At 53.5% G+C, this 20,131-nt stretch overlaps 1 protein-coding gene across 1 annotated transcript in view; it reads right to left on the bottom strand.

The window, feature by feature from the left end:
- Positions 1 to 1,347: 1,347 nt before the first annotated feature.
- The window catches only part of ALMS1 (ALMS1 centrosome and basal body associated protein), a 59,445-nt gene continuing 40,661 nt past the window's right edge, over positions 1,348 to 20,131 (bottom strand). Inside the window, exons 12-18 of the mRNA XM_050974091.1 lie at positions 18,115 to 18,226; positions 17,035 to 17,235; positions 11,188 to 11,426; positions 8,536 to 8,824; positions 8,255 to 8,318; positions 5,413 to 5,512; positions 1,348 to 1,751 (exon numbers count right to left, since the gene is read on the bottom strand). Of these exons, the coding sequence (XP_050830048.1) occupies positions 1,707 to 1,751; positions 5,413 to 5,512; positions 8,255 to 8,318; positions 8,536 to 8,824; positions 11,188 to 11,426; positions 17,035 to 17,235; positions 18,115 to 18,226 (1,050 nt within the window). The 3' untranslated portion in view covers positions 1,348 to 1,706. The remainder of the gene's footprint in view (positions 1,752 to 5,412; positions 5,513 to 8,254; positions 8,319 to 8,535; positions 8,825 to 11,187; positions 11,427 to 17,034; positions 17,236 to 18,114; positions 18,227 to 20,131) is intronic.

Below are 20,131 nucleotides of genomic sequence, written 5' to 3'. Positions count from 1 at the left end.
TGGAGCCCCCATCCTTGGAGGCTCCTGTGGATGTGGCACCTGGGGACACGGCTCAGGGTGGCCCTGGCAGTGCTGGGGAGCACTGGGCTGGATCTCAGAGGGATTTTGGAGCAGCAAGGCCTCCAGCTCCCTTCATCCCCTCACTGAAAGCTCAAAGGCACAAAAAAGCAGCTGAGTGGCCCTGAGCGAGCTCCAAGGGAGGCAGGAGCTCAGTGGGGCTCCAGCACCCCCAGCCCCTCTCCCAGGGAACAAACCCATGCTGTGTGTCAGAACCCACCAGAGAGCTCAGCCCCAGCACAGCCAGCACCTTCGGCTTCACACAAAGCTCAGGTCCAGCCACAGAGCAAAACTCCAGAGGCAAGGCAGCAATCCCAGCCCAGCTGATCCCAAGGCAGTGGAAGGAGCAAACTGCAGCTCCAGGCCAGGCTGGACAGGGCAGGGGGTGCCACTGGATGGGCTCTGAGCTCCTCATCCCACAGAGCCTGGGGCTGTGATAAACAGGCACAACTGGATTTTGGGAGGTGGGAAGGGCTGAGAAGAGGAGCCACAGCCTGAGCTGATGTGTCCCAGCCGTGGGATGGTGTTATTTGTAATCTGCACTTTAACTTCCATTTCTGGGACCTGACCAGATCCAGGAATCTGGAATGGTTTGGATCAGGAGGGACCCTAAATCCCACCCAGTGCCACCCCTGCCATGGCAGGGACACCTCCCACTGTCCCAGGTGGATCCAGCCTGGCCTTGGGCACTGCCAGGGATCCAGGGGCAGCCCCAGCTGCTCTGGGAATTCCAGCCCAGCCCCTGCCCACCCTCCCAGCCAGCAATTCCTTGCCCAGATCCCAGCCCAATCTCCCCTTTCCCAGTGGCAGCCATTCCCTGGCTCCTGTCCCTCTGTCCCTTGTCCCCAGTCCCTCTCCAGCTCTCCTGGAGCCCCTGCAGGCCCTGGAGGGTCTCTCCAGAACCTTCCACCTCCAGGGGTGCCCAGCCCTCCCAGCAGTGGGTGTTCCCTCCCAGCTGTTTTGAGCTGCATTGCCACAAACATCTGGGGCAGAGAACATAGGAAGCCACAGCTCACACCCACTCTGTTTTCCTCAGATGTCTTTTCCTGTTTATCCATCCTGTGAACTGCTGGGTGATGATCAGATGAAACTGAAACTTGAGCACTTCACAAACCTCTCTGCCCTGCAGCTTTTCAGTGATGCTGGCCCAGGGCACAGCCAGGGACCCTGGCAGGACAAACCATCAACTAAAACCCAGGGATTCTCCCAGGAAAGCCCTAAAAGCTCCACCACAACCAGAGGTGTCTCTGCTCAGCCCCTCCTGGTCCTGCACAAACACAGCTGCAGCAGTTATTACAACTCTGCTGTTTTATTGAAGTACAAAACATAACAAGTCAATTTTCTACACTGAGACAGGAATTTAAAAAAATTTAAAAATCCTTGTTAAAACCCATTGAAAATAAATATATAAAACTGCTATTCCAATCAGGGAGTTATAAATATGTTATGAACCAAGTTTTTCCAGCCTGTGTTTCCTCTGGAAGTGCCTAACACCACTATAAAAGCCCAGCTATTTATTTAAAACCCTGACACTCCCCCAAATCCCTGATTCTTAGGTGGGGCAGGACCAGAGAGCACAGAAGGGAGCCGAGAGCACAGAGTGGGGCTGCAGAAGCATTGAGTGCCTTCTCCCTGTGCCAGGGCTGAGGTCAGCTCCAGGACACCTTCTTCCCCAGGACACGGCTGGTGATCTTCTGAGGGGAAAACAGAGGGACACAGGTGAGTTTAGTGCTGTGAAAACTGAAATGCTGAGCACAGGTTCTCTGCACAGACTGCTCAGGAATCCCGGAGTGCCCATGAGCTGCTGCTCCTTCCAGGAGCTTCCTGCACTTCCCTGGGATCACCAACTCGCTCCCCCTCGTGGAAGAGCCTCAGTACTGGAACCAACCTGGATCTGATAAACTCAGAAATTCATTTCTGCTTCAGTGGGGCTGAAAGTTCTGATTGCTGCTGCCATCAGATCAGAATGTGCTCCCACTAGAGAGTGCAAAATTCCAGGGCACTCCCTGTCCCCTGATCTGACTGGGATGATTTTATGCTCTATTTGAAATTAAAAGCACACAAGCAAAGGGCTGCTGGGACAGAGCCTCAGCCCAGATCCACGTGCACCCTGTGATAAAAATAACTTTGCTATCTTAATAAAGAGCAGTATTGAACAATTTGACAGGTCAAGAATGTTCTGTGCCCTCCAGCCCAGGGATTTTTATGGCTCCAGTTCTAGATGGGCCCACGTTGTTTCCCCCTCTCTCAGTGCCAACAAAACTTCTTATTTTTCTCTTTTCCCTTCAGTGAGCTGCCCCAACTGTCACAGAAATGCCTTGAGACCAGCCCTGACAGCCCCCCACCATCCTGGGCCCTGCAGGGATATTTGCACTCTGCTCTAAAGGGGAAGCACATTTTGTTCATGTGTATTCACTAATCTGGGGTCTTATTTTCAGTCAAATAAACTCAGCTGCATCTCATCCCTCAGCCTGGACACTGAGATTGTCCCTTGGACACTGGCAGTGTCCCAGGCCAGGCTGGACACTGGGGCTTGGAGCAGCCTGGGGCAGTGGGAGGTGTCCCACTGGGATGGGATTCATTCATTCATTCACTGCTTCCTTGCCCAAACTTTAATCACAGCCTGTGAGCCCTCAAAGCCTTGGGGAAGGGGCTGGAGAATCCCTGAGGAGCTGGGCAGGGGCTGGAGAATCCCTGAGGAGCTGGGCAGGGGCTGGAGAATCCCTGAGGGAGCTGGGCAGGGGCTGGAGAATCCCTGAGGGAGCTGGGCAGGGGCTGGAGAATCCCTGAGGAGCTGGGCAGGGGCTGGAGACTCCCTGAGGGAGCTGGGCAGGGGCTGGAGACTGAGACTGGGCGTGGCAGGGCTGGAGAACTCCCTGAGGGAGCTGGGACAGGGCTGGAGAATCCTGAAGGGAGCTGGGAAGGGCGTGGAGAATCCCTGAGGAGCTGGGCAGGGGTGGAGAATCCCTGAGGGAGCTGGGCAGGGCTGGAGAATCCTGAGGGAGCTGGGCAGGGGCTGGAGAATCCCTGAGGAGTGGGCAGGGGCTGGAGGAATCCATGAGGGAGCGGGAAGGGGCTCAGCCTGGAGCAGAGGAGGCTCAGGGGGACCTTGTGGCTCTGCACAGCTCCTGCCAGGAGGGGACAGCCGGGGGGTCGGGCTGTGCTCCAGGGAACAGGGACAGGAGCAGAGGGAACGGCCCCAGGGGAGGGTCTGGGTAAATATTTGGAATATTCCTCATGGAAAGGGGGCTCAGTCCCTGGAAGTGCCCAGGGAGGTTTGGAGTGCCCATCCCTGTGGCCCCTGGGGACAGGGGCAGTGGTGGCCCTGGCACTGCTGGGGAAGGTTGGACTGGATGGGCTCAGAGGGATTTTCCATCCTCAGTGGCTCCCTGGCTCTGATTTTTGGGACAGGCCCCGTGGTGGTCAGGGCACACAGAGGCTGTGCCCAGCCCCACCCAGAGCTGTGCCTCCCTTTCCCATCTTTTTCCTGGATAAATGCCAAAGGAAATGCTCCACACCAGCCCTTCCCAGCCCTGGCACAGATCCCTGGAGCAGCCTGAGGCACGGGGGGTCCCTGAACGTCCCCATCCCACAGCTCCTGGAGCTCCTGGAGCAGCTCCTCCCTTCCCCCAGAGCTCTGTCCCATTTTTGGAGCCATTCCACAAAATCTGTGGTTGATTTTTCAGGCACAATGAGCCTCACCCAGAAGCTGGTGCTCTCAGCCCATCCTCACCAAGGCATTCCCTGATTTACAGCAGCTTTTCTGCACCAGCAGGGAGAACTAAAGCACTGGAATGATTTACTGCCATCAATCATCACCTCCCTTCCAATCAAACCCATATGTATGTGCAAAAGTTCTGATCCTATTTCCTCCCTGCTTCCAGCCCACTCTGCCACCCCAAGTCAGTGACTGCCAGAACTCATTAATTCCTCAAACTTTACTGTACCAGCATCTGGAATTCTCAGACCAGAGGATAAAAATGTCCTGAAAATACCCTCCCAAGTATAGCAACAAATTAAAGTCTCTCTAGTGGTAAATTCCCCAAATTAGAGTAGGAAGATGTTTTACAGAATACATTACAAGTGCTGACTTTCAAAATGCAATGACTGCTGTTCCCAACAAGAGCCAAGCCTATCACTCCAGCTCTGGAATACTCCAGGAGTTTAACACTAAAACTGGAGTGCAAGTTTAAGGCCCAGAGTTAAAAAAAAGGCCAGTTTTAGTTGCAGTGCCTGTCCATGCTCAGGGACACCACAGCTTCCCAGGGCCAGTGCTGGGCAAACAGGAACTGCTGGAACCCTCAGAGGTGACTCTCCACCAGGACTGCAAGCTCTAGACTGCATAAATTAAGGCTGACTCCAGGCTTTGTTAGGCACGGCTGGGAATTCCCTGAGCCAGATCCATCCACCAGGGCCCAGGAGAGCAAACCCAGCAGCCTCAAGGACACTTGTCCTTCCTGGGATGTGCTCCAGGACCCCTCTGTTCCACCCCAGGCCCTGCACAAGCCCTTGCTGGTATCATTGCACCTGCACCACCTTCTGAGCCATTTTTCCATGGAATGGGAGGATTTCAGGAAAGGAAAGGTGGAGCAGAGCTTGGCTGATGAATGGAACACACCTGGGCACCCCTGCAGCCCAGCACTGGACTGCAGTGCCCTGGGCTGTGAGGTGTGCCTGAGGGTGGGCATTCCACCTGTCAGAGCTGGGCAGGTATCTGCTGCTCACTGGGCAGCTTTCTTAATCTTTTCCACAACCAACCCTCCCTCCAGTATATATTTACATAATATATAATTACATAAATATAAAATAAAGATATATTTTATATTATATTCCTTTTATATATTTATATTTATGTAAGCATATATCAAAATATATATTCTATATCAAAATATATTTACAATATATAAATATATGTTATATAAATATATATATAAAATAAAACATGAGCTATGTGAACAGAGATTTGGCTATTCTACATGAAGAACAGGGGTCTTTGTCCATCTCCATTGTGACCAGGGGCACTCCCAGGTTTGTAGGGCTGAGCCCAGAGAAGAGGGATATCCCCAGTTAAGCTGAGCCCAGGGGTTGCTGCACTCCCAGTTTTGTTAAGCTGAGCCCAGAGAGGAGGGACACCCAGAGTTTTGTTAAGCTGAGCCCAGGGGTGTGCTGCATTCCCAGTTTTGTTAAGCTGAGCCCAGAGAGGAGGGACACCCCCAGTTAAGCTGAGCCCAGGGGTGTGCTGCACTCACAGTTTTGTTAAGCTGAGCCCAGAGAGGAGGGACACCCCCAGTTAAGCTGAGCCCAGAGAGGAGGGACACCCCCAGTCAAGCTGAGCCCAGAGGGTGCTGCACTCACAGTTTTGTAGAGCTGAGCCCTCAGGCGGTAGGAGCTGTACTCCTGCCTCCTCTGCTCCTCCTCCCTCTTCCTCCTCACCTCGGGGAGCTGCTCGTACATCCTAGCAGGAGAGGAAAGGCCAAACCAGAGATGTGAAACTGCCTGACACTACAAACCACAGCTGCTGTGCACAATATTAGAAAAGAAAAGCCCTACAAAATATGGCTCAGACCCTGCTACTTTAGCTAAACTGGTAGCTGCCTTATGTGAAAAAATTTATAATGAGAATCAAGTTTGCACAACAACTTATTCTTGTAAAGAAAAAAGTTATAACAAAAGTCCTGTCCTATGAGAATCTACAAAGAAAAATGTAAACACCTGCAGAAAAAAGCATTAACACATACATACACAGGCACCTTCTAACCAATGACTGAGTGGTAAGGTTACTAACCAATTAGAGCCAAATGCAATATGTTTAAAACTATTTAAATATAAGCTTTATTTATGTATATTTATTTCTATATTTAAATTAAATTTATATTTTTATATTTTATATATATATATATATATATGCTTTACTTATTTATTTGCTTTATTTATTTATTTATTTCAATATGAGTTTTATTCTGCCTGCATGAAGACTGAGTCCCATCTGCTTTATTAAACACACATCCCCTGCTTTATCCCCACATCCCTAAGGGCTGCTGGCCAAGCACATCCCTGTGTTTGCAGTTTGCTGCTGTCCCACTGGGGAATCCCCAGCAGCACTGAGCTTGGGAATTCCTGCCCCTGGAATGGCTCTGCTGCCCTGGGATGGCTCTGCTGCCCCTGGGATGGCTCTGCTGCCCCTGCAATGCCTCTCCTGCCCCTGGAACCGCCCCTCTCCTGCCCCTGGAACCGCCCCTCTCCTGCCCCAGGAACTGCCCCTGGAACTGCCCCTCTCCTGTCCCTGGAACTGCCCCTTTCCTGCCCCTGGAACTGCCCCTCTCCTGCCCCAGGAACTGCCCCTCTCCTGCCCCTGGAACTGCCCCTCTCCTGCCCCTGGAACTGCCCCTCTCCTGCCCCTGGAACCGCCCCTCTCCTGCCCCTGGAACCGCCCCTCTCCTGCCCCTGGAACTGCCCCTCTCCTGACCCAGGAACTGCCCCTCTCCTGCCCCGGAACTGCCCCTCTCCTGCCCAGGAACTGCCCCTCTCCTGCCCCAGGAACTGCCCCTTTCCTGGCCCCTCTCCTGCCCCTGGAAATCGCCCTCTCCTGCCCCTGGAACTGCCCTCTCTCTGCACCCAGGAACCGCCCCTTTCCTGCCCCTGGAACTGCCTCTCTCCTGCCCCTGGAACTGCCCCTCTCCTGCCCCTGGAACCGCCCCTCTCCTGCCCCAGGAACTGCCCCTTTCCTGCCCCTGGAACTGCCCCTTTCCTGCCCCTCTCCTGCCCCAGGAACTGCCCCTCTCCTGACCCAGGAACTGCCCCTCTCTGACCCAGGAACTGCCCCTCTCCTGCCCCTGGAACTGCCCTCTCCTGCCCCTGGAACTTGCACCCTCTCTTGCCCCTGCAAGGCCGCGCTGCCCAGGGGCGGCCCCGCGCCGCACCAGGGGAACCGCCCCACACCGAGCCCAGGAACAGCCCACAACAGCCCCAGGAACACCCTGCACCCTCTCCTGCCCCTGGAACCGCCCCTCTCCTGACCCTGGAACTGCCCCTCTCCTGCCCCAGCACCTCCCCAGAGCAGCACCTGCAGCTCTGCCCAGCTGTGGTGACCCAGCTGGAGCTCAGTGTCCCCGGTGTCCCCAGCCCAGGACAGCCCCGTGTCCCTCCAGCCATGGCAGGAGTTCAGCACAGCAATCACCTCACTGAAGCTTTTTAGGCATGTCCAAAATTCCAGTGCTTTCAGTAGTGTTGCCCTGCTTTGTCTTCTCCTGTGCTGATGCTTCCCCAAGCTTTCCTTCAGTCCTGGAATGGTCTGGGTTGGAAGGACCTCCAAGCCCACCCAGTGCCACCCCTGCCATGGGCAGGGACACTTTCCCCAGACACCCTAAGAATACTCTTACATCCTAAAAATCATTAAATTGTATCATGAAAATCATTGAAATAATTAAAATCACCAAGGGGTTTATTTTCTATATTGTCTATTCCAGCAGGTGTTTGGTGGAATCACAGAGAAACCTCTGGAGGCCACCAAGCTCCAGCTCAAAGCAGGGTTAATTCCAAGGCTGGAGCAGGCTGCTCAGCCCTCATCCCACCAACCTGGGATTATTTCCAAGGCTCTGCCACCTCTGCTGGTCCTGGCCCAGCACTTCCCATCCCATTCACAGCAAAATTCAGCTGCAGTGAACTCCCATTTTTTACTATCCCTTCCATGTCCCCTGTGCAGCACAGCTGTTCCAAGGGTAAATCCAAGGGAGTGTGCTGGGCACAGATGAATTCCTGCAGTCAGAAATAACACAAACCCTACCCTAAGGTGCTTTCTCCAAGGGTAGAAGTCTCTGCATTCCCTTGGGGTGATTATTTCCATAGAAAGCCTCTTCCTTTGGGGAAGTGCTGCCTCGCTGCTGCCCCAGTTACCCACTTTGGTAATCTGTGAGCTTCCTCAGATGCTCCAGTGTCCCTCAGCCCATTCCCTCTCCAGGTGGGACCCAGTTTGCTGTGGAGGGCTGACACTGCAGCAGAATCCTAGGTTTAGCTACAGAAATGGTTTTGTTATTTGGAACTTCCAAGTAGGACATCTCTCCCTCTGATAAGGCACCTGCATTTCTCACTGAAAAAGCTGAATTATTTGCACACCCAGTTCTTTGACTGTAGACAGGATTCAGAGCTCTCCCCTACCCAGGGCACTGATGCACATTAAATAAAATTCCCTGAACTTTACCTTTTAGATCTTTGAAACATTTCATGCTTGGGAATTGCTCTTCTTTTTTCTCTCATCAGGAAACCTGAACAGAAGATTTTGAGAGAAGGGAACATGAATGAGTTTGTTACTGTAACAATGTGAGTGCTTTGTAAGTTTTACAGAAGTTCTTACAAAAGATTCATTATAAGATCTTACAGACAACAGGGTTAAATAACTGTCATTAGGCTTTAGGAGAAACACACAGTGAATAAATACACCCTGAAGCATAACGTGGAGATCAAAGCAGAACCCTGAAGTACCTCGGTTGGACACCAGGTGATTTGCAGTCCTGCGCTCCTTCCTCCTCCCTGCAGGCTGCAACAGCTGCTGGGGTGGCAGGGGCTGCTCCCTCTGGGGTGGCAGCAGCGTTTCCCTCTGGGGAGGCAGCAGCGTTTCCCTCTGGGGAGGCAGCAGCGTTTCCCTCTGGGGAGGCAGGGGCCTTTCCCTCTGGGAGGTGTGCAGCCTCCTCTGCTCGCGGAGCAGCCGCAGGTGCCGCAGGCGCTGCCCCGAGCGCGAGATGAAGTCGGGGCGGTGCAGGGCCAGGGCCTCCTGAGGGGACACAAACACACCCTGCCTGGCCAAGCTGGGGCTGGCAGCTGCAGGGGAGACCCAGAACACCCACCACGAACCCCAAAGCATGGAAAAATCCCATCACAATACTGGTGTAATATAAAACACCTGTCCTTAACACCAGCAGCCTCTGAGCCTCTGGTTTAACGTGGAAATAAACTGGCCAGAAAGGGAAAAACCCCAAAATAATAAGAAAGAATAATAAAAACTCATTTTGATCTCCTACTGTGTACACCTCAGTACTGTTTCTGCGTGGAAACAAGTGTGGTGGGACGTTCTGTCAGCTCCATCCCCCTGGCTCCTGGAGCCAAGGGGTTTAACCCCTGTAATACCAGAGCAAGTCAAATACTGGGGAAATAACTTGGGGCAGTATCCTGGGGAAAGCCAGATTGCCAGAGCATTCCAGGACGTGTCCCAGCAGAGGTGGGGTGGCCTCACCTGCAGTGTGAGCTTGCCCAGGGGCTGCCCCAGCCCCCTGCCAGCCCCCATGGCTCTCACTGCTCCCTGGCCCAGGCTGGGCTGCTCCTCCCAGTTCTTCTCCCTCAGGGGCTCTCTCCAGGGCTTTGTCCTGCTCCAGGGCTCAAACCAGGCTGGCCCAGGGCCAGGACTGGCACTGCACTGGTTTTCTTTCCTCGACTCACATTCCAAGTCCTCTGCTGGGACAAGCCACGCAGTTCCTGTTAAAAGAGCATGGAAGAGAAAGAAGATTTGAGGCAATTCCTGTGCCTGTTGTCCATCCCAATCCATGGTCCTTTATTCCTGCAGGAATGAGGGGACACAGCCAGGAGAGGTGATGCCAGCTGACCTGAGGGCCATCCCAGATCACGGTCAGGAGACAGAGCTGAGGAAGAGGAAGGGGAGCACTTGGAATGATGGTGCTTTGACCTCCCAAGCTACATCAGGCACAAGGGGGCTCTCCTGGGGATGGGGAAGTGGGCAGGGGCTCTCCAGGGTCCCACCAGTGCCTACAGGGGGTTCCAAGGAGGCTGCAGAGGGACCTGGGACAAGGGGGAACGGTCTGAAGCTGAAGGAGGGCAGGTTTACACCAGATATGGGGAAGGAATTGGGCAGGCCCTGGCACAGCAATTCCCAGATTTGCCGAGGCTGCCCCTGGATCCCTGGCAGTGCCCAAGGCCAGGTTGGACACTGGGGCTTGGAGCAGCCTGGGACAGTGGGGGGTGTCCCTGCCATGGCAGGGGCGGCACTGGGTCCCTTCCAACTCAACCCACTCCAGGATTCTCCACGTGGAGAATGAATTCCTTGTCTGGCTGTGCTCCTGTGGCTTTTCCTTTCCCCGTTATCCTGTCTCTATTCCAGCCCAGTGGTTTCCCCATTCTCACCTCCCATCCTGTCCCACACCCCTCAGAAGGGAAGGACCAGAGGTTAAACCACAGCAGTGCCCAGGTTTGCAGCTAGACCCAGCTGTGCCAGCACTGCAGCAAGCCCTCACTGCAGCTCAGCTTCTGTAGGAAACACCTTGGGCAGCTTCAAGAGAATTCCCTTCCCAGCTGTCCCAATACCAGCAAGCCTTTATCAAACACCACTTTTGAAAGGCCCAGCTTTCATCTTCCAGGTTTCCCTCCATGGGAAGAACAGATATTTACCAGCAATCACACATTTTTAAGGAGCTTTTCTGCTGGCCTAAGCCCTGTGGCTCTTCATTCACGTTTTGGAAGATCAAATGCTTTCCATCTTCCAAATGTTCAACATGCCTTCAAGAATTCAGTTACTCACAGTTTACACACACAATGATGTGAATGCATCAGCTGGGATTCTGAGCAGATATTCTGAATTTTCTAAATTAAACCCTTATGAGAGAGAATGATCAGTCCCCACAACAACAACAGTGATGAGTAAGGGAAATATTTTTAAACATTTAATTGTGACTTTTTGAAGAGTGGCAGGAATTTAAGAGACAAAAAAAAAAATATTAAAACGTCAGGAGACTCCACCAGCCGCCTAAAAATGCAACTCTCAAAACCAGTCCAGTTCTTCCCAGTTTTCCCCAAGACTTCCTTAACACCAGCAGCCTCTGAGCCTCTGGTTTAACGTGGAAATAAACTGGCCAGAAAGGGAAAAACCCCAAAATAATAAGAAAGAATAATAAAAACTCATTTTGATCTCCTACTGTGTACACCTCAGTACTGTTTCTCGTCGTGGAAACAAGTGTGGTGGGACGTTCTGTCAGCTCCATCCCCCTGGCTCCTGGAGCCAAGGGGTTTAACCCCTGTAATACCAGAGCAAGTCAAATACTGGGGAAATAACTTGGGGCAGTATCCTGGGGAAAGCCAGATTGCCAGAGCATTCCAGGACGTGTCCCAGCAGAGGTGGGGTGGCCTCACCTGCAGTGTGAGCTTGCCCAGGGGCTGCCTCAGCCCCCTGCCAGCCCCCGTGGCTCTCACTGCTCCCTGGCCCAGGCTGGGCTGCTCCTCCCAGTTCTTCTCCCTCAGGGGCTCTCTCCAGGGCTTTGTCCTGCTCCAGGGCTCAAACCAGGCTGGCCCAGGGCCAGGACTGGCACTGCACTGGTTTTCTTTCCTCGACTCACATTCCAAGTCCTCTGCTGGGACAAGCCACGCAGTTCCTGTTAAAAGAGCATGGAAGAGAAAGAAGATTTGAGGCAATTCCTGTGCCTGTTGTCCATCCCAATCCATGGTCCTTTATTCCTGCAGGAATGAGGGGACACAGCCAGGAGAGGTGATGCCAGCTGACCTGAGGGCCATCCCAGATCACGGTCAGGAGACAGAGCTGAGGAAGAGGAAGGGGAGCACTTGGAATGATGGTGCTTTGACCTCCCAAGCTACATCAGGCACAAGGGGGCTCTCCTGGGGATGGGGAAGTGGGCAGGGGCTCTCCAGGGTCCCACCAGTGCCTACAGGGGGTTCCAAGGAGGCTGCAGAGGGACCTGGGACAAGGGGGAACGGTCTGAAGCTGAAGGAGGGCAGGTTTACACCAGATATGGGGAAGGAATTGGGCAGGCCCTGGCACAGCAATTCCCAGATTTGCCGAGGCTGCCCCTGGATCCCTGGCAGTGCCCAAGGCCAGGTTGGACACTGGGGCTTGGAGCAGCCTGGGACAGTGGGGGGTGTCCCTGCCATGGCAGGGGCGGCACTGGGTCCCTTCCAACTCAACCCACTCCAGGATTCTCCACGTGGAGAATGAATTCCTTGTCTGGCTGTGCTCCTGTGGCTTTTCCTTTCCCCGTTATCCTGTCTCTATTCCAGCCCAGTGGTTTCCCCATTCTCACCTCCCATCCTGTCCCACACCCCTCAGAAGGGAAGGACCAGAGGTTAAACCACAGCAGTGCCCAGGTTTGCAGCTAGACCCAGCTGTGCCAGCACTGCAGCAAGCCCTCACTGCAGCTCAGCTTCTGTAGGAAACACCTTGGGCAGCTTCAAGAGAATTCCCTTCCCAGCTGTCCCAATACCAGCAAGCCTTTATCAAACACCACTTTTGAAAGGCCCAGCTTTCATCTTCCAGGTTTCCCTCCATGGGAAGAACAGATATTTACCAGCAATCACACATTTTTAAGGAGCTTTTCTGCTGGCCTAAGCCCTGTGGCTCTTCATTCACGTTTTGGAAGATCAAATGCTTTCCATCTTCCAAATGTTCAACATGCCTTCAAGAATTCAGTTACTCACAGTTTACACACACAATGATGTGAATGCATCAGCTGGGATTCTGAGCAGATATTCTGAATTTTCTAAATTAAACCCTTATGAGAGAGAATGATCAGTCCCCACAACAACAACAGTGATGAGTAAGGGAAATATTTTTAAACATTTAATTGTGACTTTTTGAAGAGTGGCAGGAATTTAAGAGACAAAAAAAAAAATATTAAAACGTCAGGAGACTCCACCAGCCGCCTAAAAATGCAACTCTCAAAACCAGTCCAGTTCTTCCCAGTTTTCACCCAAGTACTCTGGAAAAATCTCCTGGGAAGCCTCAGGGCATGAGACATTAAGGACAAGTTGGTGACCAGCACTGAGAGTTGAACAGAACCTTTTGTGTCTCAGAAATTCAGGTTAAGCACCTACAGGACTGCCACCTCCCCACCTTGTTTGTTCCTCCCTAATGAGGGCATTTCCTGCTGTAACACCTTTTCATGGCTGGAATGGCCATCAGAAGCCAGCACTGCAATCCCTGGCAGGGTTTTGGCTGAACTCCCACGAAATCCCAGCAGGAGGAGGCTGTGCCAGGGTCAGCTCTGTGGGGCCATGAGCCTGCCAGGGCAATGGCAGTGGGAATGCCCTGGAGAGATGCACCTCAGGCTCTGGGCACTCCTCACAGCCCAGGGTGAGGAAGGAGGCTTCCCCCATGGTGCTCTGCAGCCCTGGGTCAATTCATCCAGTTCTGTCCTGCCCATTGGCCTTCCCTACCCTTCTACCCTCTATGTTCATTTCTAGAGAGTTCTCCCTTCCCTGGTACCCCACTGGTTTGTGTAACCCTGCTCATCCACCCTGGCATCTCCTGTTGTGAGGAATGCTCCCCCCAGGGACTGCCCTGCCCTGGAAGAATCTACCCCAGAGTTTTCCCCAGCAGGGCTAATGGAGAGGACTCAGCCATGGTGCTCTGCAGCACGACTACTGCCACTCCCCATCAGACTGCGCCTCCCACGGGCCAGCGGCCCTGCTCCCCCTCTTCCAAATGTTCAACATGCCTTCAAGAATTCAGTTACTCACAGTTTACACACACAATGATGTGAATGCATCAGCTGGGATTCTGAGCAGATATTCTGAATTTTCTAAATTAAACCCTTATGAGAGAGAATGATCAGTCCCCACAACAACAACAGTGATGAGTAAGGGAAATATTTTTAAACATTTAATTGTGACTTTTTGAAGAGTGGCAGGAATTTAAGAGACAAAAAAAAAAATATTAAAACGTCAGGAGACTCCACCAGCCGCCTAAAAATGCAACTCTCAAAACCAGTCCAGTTCTTCCCAGTTTTCACCCAAGTACTCTGGAAAAATCTCCTGGGAAGCCTCAGGGCATGAGACATTAAGGACAAGTTGGTGACCAGCACTGAGAGTTGAACAGAACCTTTTGTGTCTCAGAAATTCAGGTTAAGCACCTACAGGACTGCCACCTCCCCACCTTGTTTGTTCCTCCCTAATGAGGGCATTTCCTGCTGTAACACCTTTTCATGGCTGGAATGGCCATCAGAAGCCAGCACTGCAATCCCTGGCAGGGTTTTGGCTGAACTCCCACGAAATCCCAGCAGGAGGAGGCTGTGCCAGGGTCAGCTCTGTGGGGCCATGAGCCTGCCAGGGCAATGGCAGTGGGAATGCCCTGGAGAGATGCACCTCAGGCTCTGGGCACTCCTCACAGCCCAGGGTGAGGAAGGAGGCTTCCCCCATGGTGCTCTGCAGCCCTGGGTCAATTCATCCAGTTCTGTCCTGCCCATTGGCCTTCCCTACCCTTCTACCCTGTATGTTCATTTCTAGAGAGTTCTCCCTTCCCTGGTACCCCACTGGTTTGTGTAACCCTGCTCATCCACCCTGGCATCTCCTGTTGTGAGGAATGCTCCCCCCAGGGACTGCCCTGCCCTGGAAGAATCTACCCCAGAGTTTTCCCCAGCAGGGCTAATGGAGAGGACTCAGCCATGGGGCTCTGCAGCACTACTGCCAATCCCCATCAGACTGCCTCCCCCACGGGCCAGCTGACCCTGCCCACCCCAGTTACCCATCCCTCATCCCTCTGCCCACCCCAGTTACCCATCCCTCACCCCTCTGCCCACCCCAGTTACCCATCCCTCATCCCTCTGCCCACCCCAATTACCCATTCCCTCATCCCTCTGCCCACCCCAGTTACCCATCCCTCATCCCTCTGCCCACCCCAGTTACCCATCCCTCATCCCTCTGCCCACCCCAGTTACCCACCCCTCACCCCTCTGCCCACCCCAGTTACCCATCCCTCATCCCTCTGCCCACCCCAGTTACCCATCCCTCATCCTCTGCCCACCCCAATTACCCATCCCTCATCCCTCTGCCCACCCCAGTTACCCATCCCACACCCCTCTGCCCACCCAGTTACCATCCCTCATCCCTCTGCCCACCCCAGTACCCATCCCTCATCCCTCTGCCCACCCCAATACCCATCCCTCATCCTCTGCCCACCCCAATTACCCATCCCTCATCCCTCTGCCCACCCCAATTACCCATCCCTCATCCCCTTGCCCACCCCAGTTACCCATCCCTCATCCCTCTGCCCACCCCAATTACCCATCCCTCATCCCTCTGCCCACCCCAGTTACCCATCCCTCACCCTCTGCCCACCCCAATTACCCATCCCTCACCCTCTGCCCACCCCAGTTACCCATCCCTCATCCCTCTGCCCACCCCAGTTACCCATCCCTCACCCCTCTGCCCACCCCAATTACCCATCCCTCATCCCTCTGCCCACCCCAATTACTCATCCCTCATCCCTCTGCCCACCCCAGTTACCCATCCCTCATCCCCTTGCCCACCCCTGTGCCCTCAGGTCACTGGCCACTGACCCCAGACTTGAACCTGTGCACACCCCATGGTTTTGTCTTTGTCCCTGATCCTCTGGTGTGCTTTGCAATGAACCCTCTCTGGAATACACCATGCAAGGACCCTTCCTGTCCTTCCTGTGCTGAGCTATCTGTGGGGTGTGTGTGGACCTGAAGTGGCTGTTCTGCTGGCCTTACTCTGAGCAGCCTCTGAAGGAGACACCTCGAGGAAGGCTGCAGCATTTCTACCACCCTGCCATGCTGCAACACTGTGGGTCCCTTCCTTGTGTACCACCCTGAGCCCTCAGACCACTGGATCCCTGATGCTCTTCTCTGCCCCCTCTTCCTGCATTCATACCCAGGGCCCTCCTTTGTGTTTGTCTCTGGCCCTGGACCCCTTCCTTCAGAGTCAGACCCTGATAAACCCTGGCTGGAACGCCAGGCCTGGACCCCCCTGGGCCTTCACCCCCGAGCTGCTGTGTGTGTGTTGAGACATGAGGTTAGGAATTAACTGAGGGCAGAAACCCATTCCAGATTTCGGTGAAGTGTGCTGCTCTGAATTGTTTGGTCTGAGTCTGTCCATTTGCTGTGCTCCTAAAAAAACCCCTGCTTGCAGCAGCCTGCAGCTCACAAAGCTGCCTCAGACAAGGTGAAAAGAATGGGAACTTCCAAGACAGAAGAAAATCAGAGGGGCCCCTTGGACCTTAAAACAAGATGCAAACCAAAACTAAAGCTGCAGGAGATGGATGGACAACCAGAGAGCTCTCTGCACAAGAATGATCAGAACTAATTCTGATAAATAAATAAATATGCATAAACCTATTGCAAAAGTTAATGCATAGCAACAAGTTAAGGGACAAGAAGGAAGCTTAGAGTCTCAAGAGCACACATGCCTTTAGAAATTATTCAGCTTGTACCAGTGCTGTAGTAAACACAGCACTTTTCAACTGTAATTAGTTGAAGAGCTGTCTGTCCATAGATCAGTGTGTGTGCTGTGCTCTCGTGGCTCCTGCCCTTGGCACAGGATGCTCTCGGGGCAGGCTGTGTCCACCACCACCACGGATTGTGACATAGCCCTGGCTGTCCCCAGCCCTGCCCCGGGCGTCCCCAGCCCTGCCCCGGGCGTCCCCAGCCCTGCCCCGGCTGTCCCCAGCCCTGCCCCAGGTGTCCCCAGCCCTGCCCTGGCTGTCCCCAGCCCTGCTCCGGCTGTCCCCAGCCCTGCCCCGGGCGTCCCCAGACCTGCCCAGGGTGTCCCCAGCCCTGCTCCGGCTGTCCCCAGCCCTGCCCAGGCTGTCCCCAGCCCTGCCCAGGCTGTCCCCAGCCCTGCCCCAGGTGTCCCCAGCCCTGCCTAGGCTGTCCCCAGCCCTGCCCTGGTGTCCCCAGCCCTGCCCCAGGTGTCCCCAGCCCTGCCCCAGGTGTCCCCAGCCCTGCCCCAGCTGTCCCCAGCCCTGCCCCAGGTGTCCCCAGCCCTGCCCAAGGCTGTCCCCAGCCCTGCCCCAGGGTGTCCCAGCCCTGCCTAGGCTGTCCCAGCCCTGCCCTGGTGTCCCCAGCCCTGCCCCGGCTGTCCCCAGCCCTGTCCCAGGTGTCCCCAGCCCTGCCCCGGCTGTCCCCAGCCCGGCCCAGGCTGTCCCCAGCCCTGCCCAGGCTGTCCCCAGCCCTGCCCCAGGGTGTCCCCAGCCCTGCCCAGGCTGTCCCCAGCCCTGCCCCAGGTGCTGACCTTGCTGGAAGTGCAGCCTGCTCCTCCTGGTCCGTGTGTCTGTCAGGAGCCTGCCCGGCTGTGCCCGGGGCTGCTGCCAGGCTGTGCCCCAGCCCTGCCCCGGGGGCTCCCACAGCTGCTGGCTGCTCCTGGGCGTGGGGAAGGTGACCCCAACGTCCCGGGTGTTCCTCTTGGTGGCACTGCTGACGATCTCCAGGTCCCCTGGAATGGAAACCAAGCAGGGACAGCTCAGTCCCTGGGCGTGTGCCAGGGCAGGGAATGACCCCACTCCAGCCAGGAGTGGAGAATCACATCACCCACCTCCAACAGTCCAAACCTTTTACATCTCTATTTTACACTTCCCCCAAGCAAGGAGAGTTTCCAGTGGCTCGGGATTGTTACTGCATGGTAATCTGAGGGAAATTAAAACCAAACACCCCAAGCAAAATATACATTTATCTGGGGGTGGGAATTCAACTGGAATTAACTCTGCCCTATGAAAATCCTTCCCTGATTCAATCTGCTTGCACACAAGCAGGAATAAATAAATAATTGCTGTATCTGATGAATAAACCAAGGCCATTACTCAATGTGATGATGGGGAGTTGGCGTGGAAATGAAAGCAATGAAGAAACTGCTAACTGCCACCAGAAAAAACCCAACTGCAGAACTGCACCAGGCCAGGAGCAGCTCGGGACTGAAATAGAATTTAACACCCAAAATACTCCCAGGAAGAACACGGAACACTGCAGTTGCCTTCTGAAATAGCACATGCCTACAAAACCCATTCTGGGAGGAACAGATGTCTTGGGGAAAAAACAATAGATAAAAAAAGGCAGCTCACCTTTGCCATTGAAATGGAGCAGAGCTGAGGTTAGTAAACTTCTAAGTGAGAACACTGGTTTTTAAAGCAGCCCGAGAATGGCAATTAAAGAGCTCACGTTCACTGAACACATCACCCTCCCCTGACAGCATCTGGAGTGAATTTGGAGGGTGCTGCCTGTACAGACCCACCCCAGGAACACCCAGACTGTGGAGAAGAGGCTCCACAGGCAGGAGAGGCAGGAGGAGCCCAGGGAGGTGTGGGGTTCAGGGCCTCACCTGCCTGGATCCCTTTGTTCAGCATCCGTGCCCGTCGCTTGTGGCTCAGGGCACAGCTGGGCCCCCAGGAGCTGCTGCTGGCACAGCTGGAATCTGAGAAGGGCATGGGGCTCTACAAAAACAGGCAAAGGAACAGGAATTCCTGAAATTCCAACCAAAACAGCAGCTAACAGGATCTAAACAGAAAGAAGTCATTGCTTTTCCCTCGTTGTACCTTGGCTCTGTTGGTGTTAGTGCTGAGCCCAGGCTGATCTGTCCCCCTGCTCTCACAAAACCCAGCCCTGGCTCCACCCCGAGCCCTTCCAGCAGCCTGGTTTGGTGCATTATTGAAAAGCACATTATTTATGTTATAAAAGCACATTATTGCTGTGGGAAGAGCTTGCTGGCATTAGAACCAGGACAGCACTGGGCATCCTCCAACCCACCTGGGGCTGTTCAGCTGAAGGCAGAGCTCAGAGCCCCCTGAAGGGGCTCCAGGAGAGGGACTGGGGACAAGGATGGAGGGACAGGACCCAGGGAATGGCTCCCAGTGCCAGAGGGCAGGGCTGGATGGGATCTTGGGAATTGGGAATTGTTCCCTGGCAGGGTGGGCAGACAAAACCCTTTTGAAGCAGGGGGAGCTCCCTCACCCTGTGGTCCTCACCACAGAGTCCTCCAGGTGGGAGAAATTCAACTCCATGAATCCAAGAAATGGGAGGGAGAGGGAAGGAGCAGGGCTGAGGGGAGAGTCAGCCCTTCATTCACACCAAGCCAGGGGTGAAAGCTGCAGGGCTGGACACAGCTTGCAGATCACACACTGATTGCAATTAACAAAGCCATTAAAAGCAGGAAGGCTGTCCCAAGCCTTGGCTCTGGGGGCTTTATCACCACCAGGGGCCTGGCAGCACCTCCAGGCTCCCAGCACACCCTGGCAGTGCCCACAGCTCCCCTGAGCTCCAGCTCTAATCACAGAACTGCCATCAGGAACCTGGAGAAAATGATCTGGTGTCCTGTGAGTAACCCCCAACACCAGCCTCTTTATTCCCTTTTACTGGAGCTCTACCACCCCAAACAAAACTTCACTGCCAGAAGGAGGCAGTTCTGGCTCTCATAAACCTGCTTCTCTTTAATTCCTGTACCCATCCCAGCTCCAGGAGAGGCACTGCACAGATAATGGATTTCCTTTCAGATAACAGAGCACGTGAACATTTGAATTGTGAACACTTGAATTATGTGCTTGGCAAAAACGTGTCAAAGCAGGGAGAAAAACCCCAAATCTGCCCTGCCCTGCCCTGCCCTGCAGCACTGCCCAGCAGCAGCCAGCCAGCCTGGGCAGTGCCAGGAACACTCCTGCTGGCACGGGGAACACCCTCTGGGAGCTGGGCTCCTCCTCGGAACCAGACACTTGCACTAAAAATACAAATAAATCTCGATTTTTCCTCAGCTAAACAGCCCAGAAGTGACCAAAATCTGAATTTTAAATTAAATTTGCTATTTTGCCATCTATCTTCTCTCACTCCTTATTTGAGGCGGGTCATGTGTGTCTTCAGATGGATTTTTTAAAAAGAATATTTCACCAGCAGATAAAAAATGTGAGTTTCTAAAGCCAAGGGGGTTCAATGAGCCTTTAAAGGGTTTATTCCCCATAGCATTAATTCCATTTGTCATCTCACAGGTGATTTAACAGGTTAAAAAATCAGATTTGGGTTTAAGGTTCAACAGACCCTGAAAAATTCATCTTTTGAACAGAACATGGAATAAAATCATCTTCTGCATTCTACAACTGTGCCAGAAATGTTGGATCCTAATGCTGCTGTTCTGGCTAATAGTCCTAACACTGCAAAGTTCAGAACAGTTTTATTTTACCTTCAAATAAATGTTATGAGTAAAAATATTAAATAAAATATTTTAAACCATTCTTCACCTTCAAAAAGATTGTTTCTTCCACAGATTAATTTAGTTATTGGCATTATTTTTAATTATTTTATAATTCACTAACTTGTTTGACAAACAGACGTGGAATTGTTTCTATAAAATA

The sequence above is a fragment of the Serinus canaria genome, chromosome 4 (assembly GCF_022539315.1).
Source record: "Serinus canaria isolate serCan28SL12 chromosome 4, serCan2020, whole genome shotgun sequence".
Lineage (NCBI taxonomy): Eukaryota > Metazoa > Chordata > Aves > Passeriformes > Fringillidae > Serinus > Serinus canaria.
This window is presented reverse-complemented; position numbering and strand designations above follow the sequence as displayed.